The sequence below is a fragment of the Triturus cristatus genome, chromosome 1_1 (genome assembly GCF_964204655.1).
Source record: "Triturus cristatus chromosome 1_1, aTriCri1.1, whole genome shotgun sequence".
In the NCBI taxonomy this organism is placed as follows: Eukaryota; Metazoa; Chordata; class Amphibia; order Caudata; family Salamandridae; genus Triturus; species Triturus cristatus.
Window position 1 is genome coordinate 3426937 of NC_140579.1, and position 18642 is coordinate 3445578.

The window sequence follows — 18642 nt, forward strand, 5'->3', positions numbered from 1 at the left end:
GGGGCCGATATGAGTCGCAGGTTTGGGGCGGTTTCCCCGGCTTCAGCAGGGAGATGATTAGGGCCTCCTGCATCGACGGTGGAAGTGTCCCGGTCTCATGTGCCTCCACGAAAACCTCTCTAAGCACAGGAGCCAATAGATCCACATAAACCTTGTAAAAATCTATGGGCAGGCCGTCTAGGCCAGGCGCCTTCCCGGATGCCATCTGCCCTATTGCATCCCGGATCTCGTCCAGGCCAATGGGCGCTGACAAGAATTCTTGCTGATAGTCTGGTAGCCGTCCCAAAATAATCTCTCTCAGATACTCGTCCATTTCCAGGGGAACCTTTCTGGTAGTTGTATAGAGTGATGCATAGTGAACTGTAAAGGCAGTTATGATTGAGTGTGTGTCGAGCAACGGTGTTCCTCCCTCACCTTCCAGCTCCAAGACATAGTTAGATTGCCTAGGGGGCCTCACAAATCCCGCCAGCATCCTTCCCGGGCGCTCGCCCTCTCCGTATGCCCTAGCCATGAAGTATTTACTCCGGAAGTGAACCTCGCTACCGGCAGTGGATTTGTAATCAGTCAATGCGGTTCTGAACTGGTGTTGTGCATCTGCGTTAGCAGCAAAGTCCGGAAGAGTTTCCAGTGAGCGCAGTGTTTGCCCCAGTTTGTGTAACGTGTCTCGCAGCGCACGCAGTACTCCTGAGCTCTTGGAAATACAAATACCCCGCACGGTGACCTTCAGTGCCTCCCACATAGTTGCCATACAATCCACCGACCCCTTATTATGCATTAAAAATTCTTCAAGCTCTTGACCCAGTTCCTTTCGGAAGAGCTCATCAAGTAGTATGTTGGGTTGCAGTCTCCATGGTGGTGGTCCCCCCACTGTGTCGATTAGCCTGAGCTTAGCCAGGACCGGGGAATGATCGGAAAATGTACGTCCAACATGTTGCGCCACCACTAAAGAGGGGGCGAGCCCCTGAGAGATCATGATGTCTAGCCCAGGAAGCGTGTGCGGCATTCCAATGTGTGCCTTCCGTCAACGTCGGGTGTAAGTGCCACCATGTGTCTATAATATCCTGGTGATCGTATAGATCACGCAGATATCTGTGCGTGTTAGTGTAATGATGGGCGGAGGGGTTAGATCTATTTACTACTGGGTTAATGACTGCATTAAAATCTCCTCCCCATACCAAATGAGTCGAATCGATATCTTTTATCTTGTACCGGAGGGCGAGGAAACTGCTAGGGTCATCACTGTTCGGGCCGTAGGAGCAGGCCAAAGTAAGAGTTTCATTACCAATCCTGCCCCATGTTAAACAATACCACCCCTCACGGTCCACAGCATCCCCCCAAAGGAATGTATGGGGTATGTTTTTTTTATCAGGATGGCAGTACCTCTAGCATAAGAAGAATAAGGAACAAAAACAGAGTACGCAGCCCATCTAAAAGCAAAACTACCTTTGCGAAGTGGGTCCATGTGGGTCTCTTGTAAGAATACAATGTGCACCTTTAGTCTATCTAGAGCATTAGCTATCTGTCTGCGCTTCCTGGGGTCGCCCAGCCCCCTAACGTTCCATGTAAGAGTGGAGATCACTTCCCCCAAGTTAGTATCTGTGTTACCGTCACACATCCTGTCCCCCCAAGGAATTCAAATGACCAATGAGTGCACTGTCAACAGCCAATTCTATTGTGTCTTTTTCACTGACCAATTTGGGTACTAACTCAAAGTTGTGCTTTATATCGCCATCTTCAACATTCACAACAATAACATTTACTGTACCAAAAGTACGCCCTTCCCCACCCATGCCTACATCCCAATCATGTCGGGAATGCATCCCCACCCGTCCAAAACCAAGAAACCAAATCGTAACCATAGAGAGGAACACCCATTGTGGGGGACGAAAGGGGTTCAGACCTGCCCTCCATCTCCCCGATATTTCACCCGCTGCACGCCAGTATCGTCGACTAGCGGCGACTGCGGGATAGGGGGGGGGGAGGGGGGAGTGCCAGGGCGAACAGTAAAGGGAGAAAAGTGGCAACCCTTAAACAGCCGGAACATTACAATGCTTGGGGGTGCAACTTAAACCAGCATGTACCGTAGTCTCTGCCCAGCGGACAGAGTACAGACAGTAGAATGAGGCTAGGGACAGAGCCAACAAAGAAAGACAAAGAGAGGTCCACCCATCAGTCCAATGCAGAGGTAGGAGAGTGGGACCTAGCCCACCCCGACGGGGACCGGGTAGTTCCAGGGGATCGCTCATTTTCTTTTAAAACGTTTTCCACCTGCGATGGGTTGTGAAATAGGATCTGTTTGCCCTGGTGGACTATACGCAGCTTGGCCGGATACAGCATTGTGTATTGGATATCACGCTGGAGAAGCCTCTTTTTTACCGCTGCAAACTTTTGGCGCGCATCCTGCACCGACTGCGTGAAGTCCGGATAGAAGGAGATCGTGGCGTTTTCAAACTGTACCGGTTGTTTTTCACGGGCTAGTCGTAGTAGAGTGTCCCAGTCTCTGTAATTCAGAAATCTGATGACCGGTCTAGGGGGTGCACCGGGTATGGGCCGAGGACCGAGAGAGCGGTGGGCCCGCTCGACAACCAGTTGCTTAGAGAATGCCTCCAGGCCAAAGATATCAGATAGTAGCTGCTCAATAAAGGTTTCCATTCTGCCCACATTGGTGGATTCGGCCAACCCAATAAGGCGAACATTGTTTCGGCGCGAACGCGTTTCTAAATCTTCGTTTTTATCTGTGATCACCTTTAGGAGCCTCTCCATTTGCGACATTTTGGTGGTGCTGGCCGTGGCCCCATCCTCCAACCCAGAAACCCTCTGCTCTGCTTCCGTCAATCTCTCTTCTTGTTGATCGAATCGGTGCACCACGGAGTCAAGGCGTGTGGACATGGTGTCTATCTTAGGTGAGACACCATGAGTGAGTAAGAGCGCCTTCCAGTCTACCTCAGCGTCATCCCCGCCATCTGAGTCGGCACACTCAGCTGAGGGTGTGCGGGATTTTTTCTTTTGAAGACTCAAACGGGAGCTTAGATTGCCTGGTGTCAGTTTTACCCATGTTGGTGACAGGAGAAGGACAGGCCGCGGCGACAGGACAGCAAGTTGGGGGCCTTCAGTTCGCCGCACCACCCAGCAGAACCAGCAATTGCACCTCCGCGGACAGCAGTATTGGGTACCTCGAGGCACCCACCCCAAGCCCCAGTAGGTGGGGGGATTTAATGCAGGGTCGTGTATGCCTCCGATGTACTACAGGCTGGCCCCTGGCAGGTGAAGGGATGTGTATGGGGCACGTGTGGCCTCGACGCAAACAGTCTCCTCCTCCCTTACAATCGGTTGGAAATAGCAACCACGATGGCCCAAGCAGCAGCCCCTCAGGTGAGCCAGAATCAAATATTAAATGGGGCGCATGGGATTCAGCACGACAGAGTCTTTGGGGGCATCACCGATTCTCCACCCACATATGCATCTCTCAGTAATGGCGGATCTCGTCCTCCACTCCAGTGTCAGGGGGCCGTCGGGTTCTGAGTGTGAATGTTCTCGCCCGCTTGCATCCTCCTCACCTCATTCAAGTCGCGGATCCCGCAGCTCCGTACCTCCGTCACCAAGGCCTCAGGCGACAGCTCCGCGGCCTACTCTGTCCCCGCCTGTGCCTTGCGGCCCGTCGGCTCCAGCCAGTCCCCAGTCTTGCGTGCCCGCGCATGCCGCCGCCGCGTCCACAGAGTCCCTGCGGCCCTTCCGGCAAAGAATGCAGCGCTCCGCGCTAAGGATCGGAAGCACGAATCGGTTCAAGCCTTTAACCGATTATGCCTGCACCCAATCTTCCAGATTCCCGGACGGAAAGCAGATTTTGGTGCCACAGGATGGAATTAAGGGTATTTTATTCGCCCGGCTGGCGAGAGCCTCACAGGTGTGCGGCCATGTTGGTCTGGCGCCACCTAGCGCCCCCCATGGACCACAAAATCCTTGATTCTAGACCAATTCTCAACATCTACCAGAATATACTCAATTGTAGAAGCCTGCCCCAATTTATTAAAAGTTGGGCTTCCCGGACTGTCTGAAGAAAATTTACCATTACAAGCACTTAGCAAATAAGTAAGGGTAAGTGAAGTCACTTGAAGAACAAGCGGGGTCCACCCCCTTGTTGGGCAGATATTACTGGAATTGACCACACAGAGTCTTCTTCACTTGTAACGTTGACATTTAAGCCATTAAGAGGTTCGAAGTGGCAATTGAAATCCCCCCCAACTATTGTATGGACAGATTCTGGTATAGTAAGAAGAAAAGAGGCCAATGAATCTATGGTCTCTGAAGTTTGCCCCATCCTCACAGGGCGAGAATATATATTGATAACAGCCAACTTAAATATATCATCAAAGAAAAGGAGAATGCACTGGATATCCAGAGATTCCGTATCTAGAACTTTAATTGTACAACCCAAATGAGTAGCCACCCAGATGCAGAGGCCCCCCAAGGGTGTCCCTCTAGGCCCCTGCAAGGGGGGAATACAATATGCAGCATAACCTATCCTATACAGTCGTTCAATGGACCATGTCTCTTCAAAGAGACAAATCTCATGGGTGTCAATGTATTTCCCCCAATCAGGGAGTTCCAGCTTGGAAGTAAGACCTGCTATTTTCCAAGATAGAAGCCTTGTATTCTGCAAATCTTTTTTTTTTTATCAATCTGTATGTGCGGGGATTCCAGCTCCTGCTGTAGCACCTGGCACGGAGTCCTCTCCCTTTCCTGTTCTTTACCCACAGCCTCCCCAGATGTTTTCAGCGGAGCACCAGAGCTTCCAGGGGCCACTGCAAGCTCAAGAGTATTCCTAAGAGGGTAGTCCCCAGCCTCAGGACTATCACAAGTTTGATATATTAACACAATGGGGTGACCCTGTGTCCCTAGGAACCTGGGTTTTTAATGTATAAAGAACAATGGTTCCCTTGGGTAGAAACAATGCATATTGTAATTAGCCGTAGTTACTTCAGCATAACATATAAAACATTTCTGAAAGCAAGAACATTTCTTAAACAAAAAGGGGAAGGAACAAGAACACAGAGAAAGGATTTTCATTAATTTATGTATCAGAATTGATAGCATTCGTTATGTAAACAAAAAAAAAAAAACATTGCAGAATTTTATACTTCCAAATTCATACAGTGATGCACAATAATGTAATGGTGGTGCTCAGTGGTGATATAGATACACAGTCTGAGTCTATAGATACATAGTTGTGTCCTGCAATCTGTGCCCCAATAGATCGTCGACGTTTTAACCCTATGGGCGCTTGGTGGAGTGTTTCGTGAGGACTCAAGAAAAACAATCATTCTTTGATCTTCTGTGCAATTCATATCACAGTTGACATCCTGTTAGAATAACCAAACCCCTTCAATCAATTTGCCTTGACCGCCCTGAAATTCTAGGGCGGCCCCTCCTCCTCCACAGTCCTGATGAAGACCCGCTTGTGACACTCCACCAAGCGCCCATAGGGTTGAAACGTCGACGATCTATTGGGGCACAGATTGCAGGACACAGTTGTTACCAACTATATAATTTGTTTAACTTACTTGTTACTGCATTTTGAATCTGGCCTCTCAAAACAAACCACATCCCCCCACCTCACTGCACTGTGTATCTATATCACCACTGAGCACCACCATTACATTATTGTGTATCACTGTATGAATTTGGAAGTATAAAATTCTGCAATGTTTTTTTTTTTGTTTACATAACGAATGCTATCAATACATAAATTAATGAAAATCCATTCTCTGTGTTCTTGTTCCTTCCCCTTTTTGTTTAAGAAATGTTCTTGCTTTCAGAAATATTTTATATGTTATGCTGAAGTAACTACGGCTAACTACAATACGCATTGTTTCTACTCAAGGGAACCATTGTTCTTTATACATATCACAATTTTGGGGCACAACTGGCTGGGTGTCTATGTCTTCAATTAATACAGCTGAAAGATCCAGTCATTCGACTAGATCTAAACTGCTGTATCTATTACTGACTGGAATATTAAAGGATGGGGTTGTTTCAGAGTCTCGGCCCATATTTTGCAGGTTACCAGTCTGGGCTCTCATTTCCCACTTTTTATAGACTCCTCCCATTCTTTCAGTCAGGGGACTAGGGGGATAAACATAACCCAGAGAGAGCGTCTGAATGCCGCTAATCTCCCCGGATTGACCCCAATTCAAAATATATTGCACCACCCTAGTGTCCCTAAAATTAATCAGGAAACAATCCCTCGGAATATCTTTCCGCCTCTGTCCCAGCCAACTAACCCGCCTAACAAAGAGAATTTCACACTGTATTAGGGGTGGGAGCGGTCTATGTTTATTTAGCAAAAAGTAACTTTATTTTTTAATTCTGAATGAGTCTCCCCTCTACCTTTTTCTAACTCTGGTACTCCAGATAAAATAACAGTGTAGGAGGTCGAGGCCGGGTGTAGATCGGTGCACGTCAGGCTAGGATTTATTAAACTTCTATTGGATTGTCGATTATTCCCAGGATCACTTCTACAATTACTGGAAAGATTTTGTTCCACTTGCGGTCCTAAGATTGTTGGCAAGGTCATAGGGCCACGAGCAAAGTCCCCCTCCTTATATGCCCCATGATGTAACACAACTGGATCTACAGTTTGTTGAGTAGGGGGGCTAGGTTCCATTAAGATTTTAGAGGCTGGAAGGGCAGTGGAGGCAGGTACATTTGCGTGATTGCTTTGGTATGGGGGAGCCTGCTCAGAAATTTTAAAGTTATCCAAGATGTTAGAAATACTAGCTATTTTGCTCCCCCATATAGCAACCAATGATGTAATCTTCTCAATTTGGCTCTTAACCACCTCTAACTCAGATCGTACAAGAATTTCAAAATGAGTTTTAAGTTCTTTAGCCAAATTTGAAGCCCACATTGGAGGATCCACTGCAGCTAAGCCATTTCCACCAGTAATATGGCCCTCTGTCTGGGTCTTTGATGTTATTCTCGAAGGGCTATTCACTTGCTTTTCCCCTTTATGAGTTTTTTGTTTCTTCTGGCCACCTATCCTGATTCCCCCCCCCCCACACCCCATGTCATGTTTATTTGAATTTCCAGAAATTACTTTTTCAGGTGAGGGCCTTAAATCAGGAGTGGTCGAAGGATTTGCTATTTGAGAGGAATCAAGATCTTCGATTTCCAAGGTTATTAGGGAGTTTGGAATCCTAGGCATTAGAGACAGCCGTCTTTCAGTGCGTTCTATCGCATTAGAGACCGCCCCAATTGCCTGCCGTAACATTTTATCAATGGCATGGTTTCACAATGGGCGTGCGCACAGTGGCTTTCTGGCGAGTGTTAGGCCTTGTAGGTGGAGAAGTACTGTCCCCCATACTAAATTATAGCTAAACCTCCTTTATATGGGAGTAGTACAAGAATGATTATTCAAGTGAGTCAAAATAACACACTCCCTACAGTTAAATGAGTACCAAAAAGCCAGACCTTCACTCTTTCCAAAACCCCTCGGCAAAACTCCAAAGTTCAACAACAATAACCCGATGCCCAAACTTTTATCATGTAAACTCACGTAACCCAACTTATCAGGGGAATGGCCCAGCCCAGCCTCGATCAGTCTCGAACGGGCTCAGACGGCCCCGCCCTTAGCCCGAGCTTCGCCCGGCACGTCCCGCGCTGCGGGTGAGGAGGCTGCGCTTTATGCGCTGAGGTGGAGCGGTTCCTCCCCCTCGTCAGCTGGTCCCAGAGCAGCTGTGCGAGGCCACGTTGCACCCTGGGAGACGGAGTTCATAGGGTGGTTTGAATGGTCATACAGCGAGCAGCAGCAAAGGGCACGTCCAGGAGAAACGTTGGCAGGTATATGAACCCGCAGCCAGATTTCACTCAAACACTGGTAGGAGGGCAGAAAAAGGGTTACAGGGACCCACGCTGCGGGGGTAGAGGCTGCGCTTTATGCGCTGAGGTGGAGCGGTGCCTCCCCCTCGTCAGCGGGTCCCAGAGCAGCTGTGTGAGGCCGCGTTGCAACCTGGGAGATGGAGTTCATAGGGTGGTTTGAACGGTCATACACCGAGCAGCAGCAAAGGGCACGTCCAGGAGAAACGTTGGCAGGTATCAGAACCCGCAGCCAGATTATAATATCTTACATATCTCTACACATCTATATCTACATATTTGTATATTTTTGTTTTCATCCATTGAAACTTATATCAAATTTCCGTAGAATCTGCTATGATAATTGCTGTAACAAGCCTCCTTTAAATCCACCCCTTAAGTTTCCATGGATCTGTACAAGGATGCATTAATTCTCAGACACACAAAGCGTGTTACATTCTCTACTAACTTGTAACTAACCACATCTTCTCATGCTCACCTGAACTCCTTATTTCAGGTTTTGTTGTCTCCTGAACACATGATTCTTCCTCTGGTCTTGTGCTCAGTGAAAACACTGCTGTTATAAGTGGATCCCCTGAAAAGAGGAGACATACCATATATAATTGCATGATAGAATGACTGAATAAACACAATAAGTTGAGAAATCCATGAAGCATAACCAAAAAGCAACTATCTGAAAAGAGGCCTTAAAAGATGAGCTGTAGAACAGACACACAGGTGAGTGACGCCACAGTGTATACAGTACAAAAAATCCCAAACTCTCTAAGCTAAACTGCACAAACTGCATATACGTCGCTGGCGGCCATGGTGGAAACACCATCAGTTTCTTAGAATCATACAAAAAATGGGCAAAGGCAATTAATACAAACTAGTAAAATAAACTTAATTTTTGGTAAATTAAGGAAAATTACTTTATTCTTTGGTAATCTATGAAACCCTTTTTCAGAAGCAGGTCATTGGTTATGTGACATTTAGGCCAGGGGGAGAAAGGAGGAACTTAAATTGTGCAGCAAACGTTAGAAGAACTTGAACTTCTGAACACTGTGTTACTGATGCTAGCTAGGAATGCCCCCAATTTTTAAGATGACTATTCACGTTGTAAAAGTTGTGGCTTTTACCTTCGCATTTTTTTCTTGTACAAGTAAAGCACAACATCTGGGAAACTTCTTTTAAAATGGCTAAAGAAATTAGAGGGTTAAAAGATGATCTGCTTGTACGATAACCACAGTGGTAAAACCGTTACCTCCAACTTTGAATTCAGTAGGATTTTTGTTTGCTTTAGTTATGGTATATTTGAACCCTCTCTGAGCCTGAGGTGCTGCAACACACTGTCTAAGACAAGGCTAGACTCAAACTCTCTCTGAGCCCGAGGTGCAGTGATACACTGTCAAACACAAGGGTAGACCTGAACACTCTCAGAGCCTGAGGTGCAGTTACACACTGTCCAACCCATGGGTAGACCTGAACACTCTCAGAGCCTGAGGTGCAGCTACACACTGTCCAACCCAAATGGAGCACTGGTCTGATACAACAAGTAGGCTGAGCCTGACAAAAGTCTGGAGGTCAAAAAGTTCAGAAGGGACTGCCACTTTTGGGAAGAAAAATCCCTTTCGAGTGGGCTGCTGCTGAAATTGTAGCCGTGGTGTGAAACCGAAGGTCATATACTTGAAGCAGGTTGGTCCCGGTGGTGCCCTGGAGCTATAGAGAAGAGGACTGGACCTGCCATCTGTGACCTGAGAGGAGCACAGAAGAAGTGCATCTCCTTTCTCTTCTATCATGGACAAAGAGTTGCACTCTTTCAAGGGCCATTTAGCGGACCTCTTGTGTGACTTCAGAGACTCGACAGAATTCAAGAGGCCTTTTATTGGAAGTACCCAGCTCAGCAGAGGCAGCTTACTAAAATTACATTTTCAATATATTTAATAAAGATTCTGACTTAGTCATTAGATTTTATTGTTAATAAATAAAAAATAGGTGCTTGAAATGTGTCTGTGGCTGGTACAGGGCAAAAGTTATAAAGTATGTACGTTTGTTATACCTTGACTTTTCCTATTTACTAGTTATAGTCTGATCAGTGACAATTTTGTTTGGGCCCAGTCACTGGGTGAACATAGCATTTCTAATGTCACACATGTTCAACTCTTACATATTATTCGCCCTACACTGTGAGCTGCAGTCAAGCTACACAGGGCAGGACTAAAGCTACTTTTCACTTCCACTGTAGCGGATGGCACAACAAGTGCCGTAGTTCAGAGGTGACATGTAACTTTCCATGCTATTAATGTGCATTTCTGCACCATATAATGGGATCTTATAGAACAGTTAAAAGTGCCAATCTAGTTTTCAGACGTTTTTTACATCTTTTAGGGCCTCGGGTGCATACACTGGGCACCAGGTAGTAGTGTCCCAGAGTTAAAGTGCAAGGTTACCAGGAGGAGAGTCCCAAACAAATGAAATACTGGGACTGACCACATATTGTCCAACACAAGAAGTGCAACAATTTAGGACTTACCCGCCTCTGGGTCTGCACTGATTTCTTCAATTTCCTGACCAAGATGATCAATAAAAGTTGAAGCTGGCTCTTCTTTTTTCCTCAAAAAAAATAGCAGAATGACGAAAAGAAAATTAGGTAGAACAAGTTATTGACAGTTACAGGTTTATACAAACCGAGTTTCATCTATTACAAACATACAATTTTAGACCAATAATATTCTTTCTATAAGGTTAGGACCATTACCTTTTACAAGTTCAGAAGATCTTGCCATTTGAATTTTGTATTAACTATCTAAACATGGACTTTTCTGCAAGTAGGTGAAACTACTAAAAGAAAGGACATGATGTTCAGAAAATAGATCTTCTCTATACACCTATTCTCTGAGGTGCATTACTTTGATTGAATGCCAAGTCTCCTAGAGGCAGTTTTGCAAATCAAAGCTGATTGTTGTGTTTAAATTAACACCCACTAAGACGTAATACAAAACACCCTCGTCTTTTTTTCAATCTTGCTTATCTCTACAAAAGATTTACGCCAGACATTTCAGTTGTTAAATTGTTTTCTGCTGAACTAAATTTGATATGGGTTTGGGCTTATATACTCACTTTAATGTTGTTTTGGTGCAACACTACATATGCCAAATGAACTTTTGTTAGAGGAATGCAATTGCTTTTCTCAGACTACAAAAAGAAAGCATAGAATTCTTCACAGAAACCTTGTTTTATGTTTATGCAAAAGATTGTTTTCCCCATGCTCGAGTTCAGCCACACCTTATATCAAGAACGGAGGCCCAATAGTCTAACAATCCAGTTTCCTGCAGAGGCACAACAATTTCTGCACAGGTGAATAGGACAAAGGCTTCCTGAAAGTCAGAGGTTTGTGGCAGTATAACATCACAGTGATGGACACTATTCCACATTCTTGGCTAATCTTGCAATTGGAGTGGGCTACAATGGGTAATTTCCCATTACAAGGGTTCGGAAGGGAAGAGATATTTCAATATTTCCAATATTCTTAATTCTGCTAAGACAATCTTTTCTTTCGTCTGTTTCCTAGGGGCTGCTCAGTTGGACATTTCCTCCTCTATGTATGTGCCTCTCAGTGTGTGCTCAATGCTGTGATTGGTAATCATAGCCTTGTCTAGTGTGGACATATACCATATGTGTGCCTCCGTGAGTGTGCGGTCACTGCTGAGAAAGGTAAGCAGTGCCTTGTCTAGTAAGGACATGCAGCTTATGTGTGCCTCCATGAGTGTGTGGTCACTGCTGAGAAAGGTAAGCAGTGCCTTGTCTAATGAGGACAGGCACCTTATGTGCGCCTACGTGAGTGTGCGGTCCCTGCTATGAACGGTAAGCAGTGCCTTGTCTAGTGAGGACATATACCTTATGTGTGCCTCTGTGAGTGTGTGGTCACTGCTGAGAAAGGTAAGCAGTACCTTGTCTAAGGAGGACAAGCACCTTATGTGCGCCTACATGAGTGTGCGGTCCCTGCTGTGATTGGTAAGCAGTGCCTTGTCTAGTAAGGACATGCAGTTTATGTGTCCCTCCGGGAGTGTATATTCAATGCTGCAGTCAATAAGAAGTGCACTGTCTAGTGGAAACGTACACCTTGTGTGTGCCTCCATGAGTGTGTGGTCACTGCTGTGATGGGTGAGTAGTGCCTGGTCTAGTAAGGCATGCACCTTATGTGTGCCTCCATGAGTGTGGTCACTGCTGTGATGGGTAAGCATGCCTTGTCTGGTAAAGACATAAACGTTGTGTGTGCCTTCGAGAGTGTGCGGTCACTGCTGTGATGGTTAAGCAGTGCCTTGTCTAATGAAGACATACACCTTGTGTGTGCCTCCATGAGTTTGTGGTCATTGCTATGAACGGTAAGCAGTGCCTTGTCTAGTGAGGACATACACCACTTTTGTGCCTTAGTGAGTGTGTGTTCAATGCTGCAGTCAATAAGCAGTGCCTTGTCTAGTGAGGATACACCTTATGTGTGCCTCCATGAGTGTGTGGTCACTGCTGTGATCGGTAAGCAGTGCCTTGTCTAGTGAGGATACACCTCATGTGTGCCTCCATGAGTGTGTGGTCACTGCTGTGATTGGTAAGCAGTGCCTTGTCTAGTAAGGACATGCACCTTGTGTGTCCCTCCGTGAGTGTATATTCAATGCTGCAGTCAATAAGAAGTGCACGGTCTAGTGGAAACGTACATCTTGTGTGTGCCTCCATGAGTGTGCGGTCCCTGCTGTGATCGGTAAGCAGCGCCTGGTCTAGTAAGGCATGCACCTTATGTGTTCCTCCATGAGGGTGGTTACTGCTGTGATGGGTAGGCACGCCTTGTCTGGTAAAGACATAAACGTTGTGTGTGCCTTCGAGAGTGTGCGGTCACTGCTGGGATGGTTAAGCAGTGCCTTGTCTAATGAAGACAGACACCTTGTGTGTGCCTCCATGAGTTTGTGGTCATTGCTATGAACGGTAAGCAGTGCCTTGTCTAGTGAGGAGATACACCTTATGTGTGCCTCCATGAGTGTGTGGTCCCTGCTGTGATCGGTAAGCAGTGCCTTGTCTAGTGAGGATACACCTTATGTGTGCCTCCATGAGTGTGTGGTCCCTGCTGTGATCGGTAAGCAGTGCCTTGTCTAGTGAGGATACACCTTATGTGTGCCTCCATGAGTGTGTGGTCCCTGCTGTGATCGGTAAGCAGTGCCTTGTCTAGTGAGGATACACCTTATGTGTGCCTCCATGAGTGTGTGGTCCCTGCTGTGATCGGTAAGCAGTACCTTGTCTAGTGAGGATACACCTTATGTGCGCCTCCATGAGTGTGTGGTCACTGCTGTGATCGGTAAGCAGTACCTTGTCTAGTGAGGATACACCTTATGTGCGCCTCCATGAGTGTGTGGTCACTGCTGTGATGGGTAAGTAGTGCCTTGTCTAGTGAGGATACACCTTATGTGTGCCTCCATGAGTGTGTGGTCACTGCTGTGATCGGTAAGCAGTGCCTTGTCTAATGAAGACATACACCTTGTGTGTGCCTCCATGAGTGTGTGGTGGTCACTGCTGTGATCGGTAAGCAGTGCCTTGTCTAGTGAGAATACACCTTCTGTGCGCCTCCATGAGTGTGTGGTCCCTGCTGTGATCGGTAAGCAGTGCCTTGTCTAGTGAGAATACACCTTCTGTGCGCCTCCATGAGTGTGTGGTCACTGCTGTGATCGGTAAGCAGTGCTTTGTCTAGTGAGGATACACCTTATGTGTGCCTCCATGAGTGTGTGGTCACTGCTGTGATCGGTAAGCAGTGCTTTGTCTAGTGAGAATACACCTTCTGTGCGCCTCCATGAGTGTGTGGTCCCTGCTGTGATCGGTAAGCAGTGCCTTGTCTAGTGAGAATACACCTTCTGTGCGCCTCCATGAGTGTGTGGTCACTGCTGTGATCGGTAAGCAGTGCTTTGTCTAGTGAGGATACACCTTATGTGTGCCTCCATGAGTGTGTGGTCACTGCTGTGATCGGTAAGCAGTACCTTGTCTAGTGAGGATACACCTTATGTGTGCCTCCATGAGTGTGTGGTCACTGCTGTGATCGGTAAGCAGTGCCTTGTCTAGTGAGGATACACCTTGTGTGTGCCTCCATGAGTGTGTGGTCACTGCTGTGATCGGTAAGCAGTACCTTGTCTAGTGAGGATACACCTTATGTGTGCCTCCATGAGTGTGTGGTCACTGCTGTGATCGGTAAGCAGTGCCTTGTCTAGTGAGGATACACCTTATGTGTTCCTCCATGAGTGTGCGGTCCCTGCTGTGATCGGTAAGCAGTGCCTTGTCTAGTGAGGATACACCTTATGTGTTCCTCCATGAGTGTGTGGTCCCTGCTGTGATCGGTAAGCAGTGCCTTGTCTAGTGAGGATACACCTTATGTGTTCCTCCATGAGTGTGCGGTCCCTGCTGTGATCGGTAAGCAGTGCCTTGTCTAGTGAGGATACACCTTACGTGTTCCTCCATGAGTGTGTGGTCACTGCTGTGATCGGTAAGCAGTGCCTTGTCTAGTGAGGATACACCTTGTGTGTGCCTCCATGAGTGTGTGGTCACTGCTGTGATGGGTGAGTAGTGCCTGGTCTAGTAAGGCATGCACCTTATGTGTGCCTCCATGAGTGTGTGGTCCCTGCTGTGATCGGTAAGCAGTGCCTTGTCTAGTGAGGATACACCTTATGTGTGCCTCCATGAGTGTGTGGTCACTGCTGTGATTGGTAAGCAGTGCCTTGTCTAGTGAGGATACACCTTATTAGTGCCTCCATGAGTGTGTGGTCACTGCTGTGATCGGTAAGCAGTACCTTGTTTAGTGAGGATACACCTTATTAGTGCCTCCATGAGTGTGTGGTGGTCACTGCTGTGATCAGTAAGCAGTGCCTTGTCTAGTAAGGATACACCTTGTGTGTGCCTCCATGAGTGTGTGGTCCTTGCTGTGATCGGTAAGCAGTGCCTTGTCTAATCAAGACATACACCTTGTGTGTGCCTCCATGAGTGTGCGGTCCCTGCTGTGATCGGTAAGCAGTGCCTGGTCTAATGAAGACATACACCTTGTGTGTGCCTCCATGAGTGTGCGGTCACTGCTGTGATCGGTAAGCAGTGCCTTGTCTAAAGAGCACAAGTGTCCCATATGGAAAAGGCCATCTCTCTCATATCCTGGCTAAAGCACCGCTTGCTTACTTGGGGCGCTGACACTGTCTCTTCTCTCGGACTCATCGTTGTCCATAGGATGGAGCAGTTGTGTTTCTTTCGTTGTCAATGAAAAGACAGTACTGACAATGAGAGGGCCTGTTAAAGAAAGAAATCACAAATAATTAAGTCTGCAAAGGGCAATTTACAATATTGAGCAGTATCTGCTGTTTGAGTCACACCACAGACGTTCATTGGTGGAGCGGATATTGAGCACAGCACGGCAGGCTTAGTCCAGAAATTCAAAGACAAACAAAGTGAAAGATGTGCACACCCATCCAATGGAGACAATGTGAGAGAAGGACTCATTCCCCTCACAAAACACAATGTGGAAGATGGGCTTCTCTTCAGGAGGGAAAGAGTGAGAGATAGGCATGCGCTTCAAGAGAGACCGCGTGCGAGATGTCATCGCCCTTCAAGAGAGGCAATGTGAGACACATCCTCCCCAACATAAGAATCAATGATACGGCTTAAACCCTGAGCAGAGAGAATGTGAGAGATGCCTCCCTCAGGATACACTGAGAGATGCATTGTGTCTTGCATGCTTGCATTCTTGGGGTAGGTAAACTGATGCACGATGGGTTAGTGTGGCCTAGAGAATGTGATGATGTCATGGAATGTCAGCCTGTGTAAGCAGATTCTAGATAGGCAGGTTTTGGACAGTTGATGGGGGGATGGAGCCTCGAGAGAAGTTACCAGAGTGTGGTTGTAACATGGAATAAAGAACCTACCTGTACCGAATTGTGATTGTAACATGGAACAATAAACCTATATGTACCAGAATGCGATTGTAACATGGAATAAACAACCTATATGTACCAGATCATAATTGTAATATGGAATAAAGAAACTACCAGTACCAGATTGCCAGCTTTTGATATATTTGGGGAGTCCGATGTCTCTCCCAAAGAATCAAACTTGATTTTACCCAGAAAATAATTCACCAGATGTTTGCAGCACTCCTTGGAAGGAGGGGCACCTATTCCTGCAACATCTGGGTTCAAAAAGGTGTTGACATTCATATACATTTCTTTGGCAGGGTATTTTGCCTGGCTAATCTCGTCAGCAAAGTCACTCAATTTGGCACTTCATTTTCCGTACCTTTTTATTGATATCTTATACAACTTTTTATTTTCATCCTAATGGTGCCTCCATTTCCTTTCTTGTTTTTTACATTCCTTCTTAAAATCCCTTAACCCGGGCGAGAACCAACTGGCCCTTGTTTTGGTGCTGGAAGATCTAACGGCACTTATCGGGTCCAGGCTTTCCACCGTAGAGTCTATCCAATCCCTTAAGATAGGATAGGATGCACCAACTTCCTCATCGGTCCTATGAGTGGACCTACTCAACGTTGCTGCCAGATTAAAATGTCCAATTTGGACCACTGCCTTGAAGGTCTTCCAAACGCTTTATCAACATTAGGTGATTTCATTTTTAGGGTGGTTAATTGTATCAACAGATAATCCGACCATAATATTGGCCAGAGAGTGGATGTCTGCATAGATTTAAGATTTGAAAATATAGGATTCAGGAGATGGCCCTTGGAGTGCGTAGGATGGATCACCTACTGTTTGAAATGTAGTCCTAAAAGATCTTGTATAAGATTGTTCGCCGACGTGCACAGATTATCCTTCAGGTGAATATGTAAGTCCCCTAGTACTGTGAAGGTGGATGATGCAAGACTATGAGCTGCTACAGTTCCAGGCCATTCCTGTACAAATTGGGCTGCAAGCCCTGGAGGGTGGTACAGAGGCATACCTGAGAAGGGGAATATGAGGGAAAGTTTTCATGAAAACACAAAAGACTTTGGCAGCCTGTAATGGTGATGGGATACGATTTACACTGAAAGTGCTCTTTGAAAATAATAGCTTTGCCTACCCCATTTCTTCCCAGATCGGTCATTTTTGTGATTGCGTAGCCAGGTGGTAATATGAGCACTTACTTGGCAGTGACATTGGGTTCAGGGAATGAGAGCACACTTCCTTGGATATCAACATAAGGACCTTCCATTCCTTTGAAGTATAATGTGTCCAATTCACCTGCGAAGGATGAGGGTTTCTAGCCCCTTTCCCCTGCCAGGCGCAGGTGGGCTTGCCTTAGGAGCGTGTCCGCTGCGCATCGTTCTTCATTAAATAGAGACCGAGTTCTAAGTGACAAAAAAAAGCTAGACTGCCAATAAAGATGGCGTCCACTCAAGTGCTATTGAGGCGAACTGACACTGCACACGGCCAGGGAGTCCCAATCTCCAACACACCCTAGAGCACTAAATCGAAGCAACAATGCCCAGGTAAGTCTGGACAGAATGCTGATCAATGTCAAACATTCACCCCAGTACAGAGATCCAGGCCCAAATCCATCCATGGTTTGTCTCCCATGCCATTCCAGTTTTAAGCCAGCCATATGCAAATCAGTCTTGACCCTGTTCCCCATGGGAACAGTCTAGCCCGAACTGCCAGAGCAGGTCCTCCCTGGAAAGGAAACAAGCATCTTGGGACTGGTTTCGGGGCTTCGCACCTCATCAGCCAGGCTAGCTTTACTTCAGTAGCATGGAGAGCACGGGTCTGAAAAGTTTCAGCGCTCTGTCCATCATCACCTTGTATTTGCGATGTTCGCCCTAAGTTGGCAGGGTATGCCCAGACGTGGACCCCATGCTCATTTTGCGACTGGATTCAAGCTAGCCTGGCTGATGAGGGGTGTTACCCCGAAGCAGGTCTCAGGATGCTTGTTTCCGGTTCACGGAAGACCTGGCTTGGCAGTTCTGGCTGGACTCTTCCCATGAGGCACTGGGTCAAGACTGATTTGTATATAGCTGGGTGTTGGAAACAGCCCACTCCCACTCCGCAGGGTGGTGGTGGACTCCCCGAACACACTGTGGTAGCTTGGCTCGAGTGGTCAGGAAACAGGCACCGTGCTAAGCATACAATATACCCATACAATAACCATGCGTGCATCCGTTCCAAAAACGACTCTACACCGTAAAAATTATGAAAATATCTTTCTTTATCTTTTTCTCTTAGTTGCTGATTGGGAAAATAAATAAGTCAATCACAATATACAAATTTTAAATAGTGCAGGTCAAATAAATACTGTCTGGAGATTCAATAAATAGGGGTGATCATAAATATAAAGGACATAAATAACAGTGCAGGTAATACAGGCAATTAAATATTCTGAGGCAATAAATACTGTCACCAATAAATATTGTACACCAACAAGCCCTGTGGACCAATAAATATAGTGAAGCAATAAATATGTAAAAACTCAATAAATACAGTGCCCCCAATAAATAATTAAAAGTATACAGCAACACTCATGTAATCAGATCACTTTTCAATTCTTAAGGGCTGATTTGGCCCAGGCACAGCTTGTAGGGTTGTGGAAGGCTTGAGGGGTTCTACTCCCTGGCTGGGACAAGGCTGAGGCCTAAACTGAGGTAGATCAAGGGGGGAATACCAGTGCCCTGGCTTTCTCTCTCCACACAACCTCTCTAGGTTAGTCCCAATTCACCCCTGGCACAGTCAGGTTGGTTCCAGCACCTCCCTAGCCCCTTAGAGCAGTCTCTCAGGTCTCCACAGGGCCTTA

General features: G+C 46.6%; 1 protein-coding gene across 3 annotated transcripts in view; it reads right to left on the minus strand.

Moving 5' to 3' along the window:
* LOC146869054 (uncharacterized) overlaps positions 1 to 18642 on the minus strand; it is a 121984-nt gene that overhangs the window by 49337 nt on the left and 54005 nt on the right. For all 3 annotated transcript variants that reach the window (XR_014979030.1, XM_085646122.1, XM_085646238.1), the window contains exons 3-5: positions 15052 to 15159; positions 10388 to 10459; positions 8354 to 8449 (exon numbers count right to left, since the gene is read on the minus strand). Coding sequence is in view for 2 of the 3 variants with exons in the window: in XM_085646122.1 (XP_085502248.1) it covers positions 8354 to 8449; positions 10388 to 10459; positions 15052 to 15159 (276 nt within the window). In the remaining variant the exon portion in view is untranslated. The remainder of the gene's footprint in view (positions 1 to 8353; positions 8450 to 10387; positions 10460 to 15051; positions 15160 to 18642) is intronic.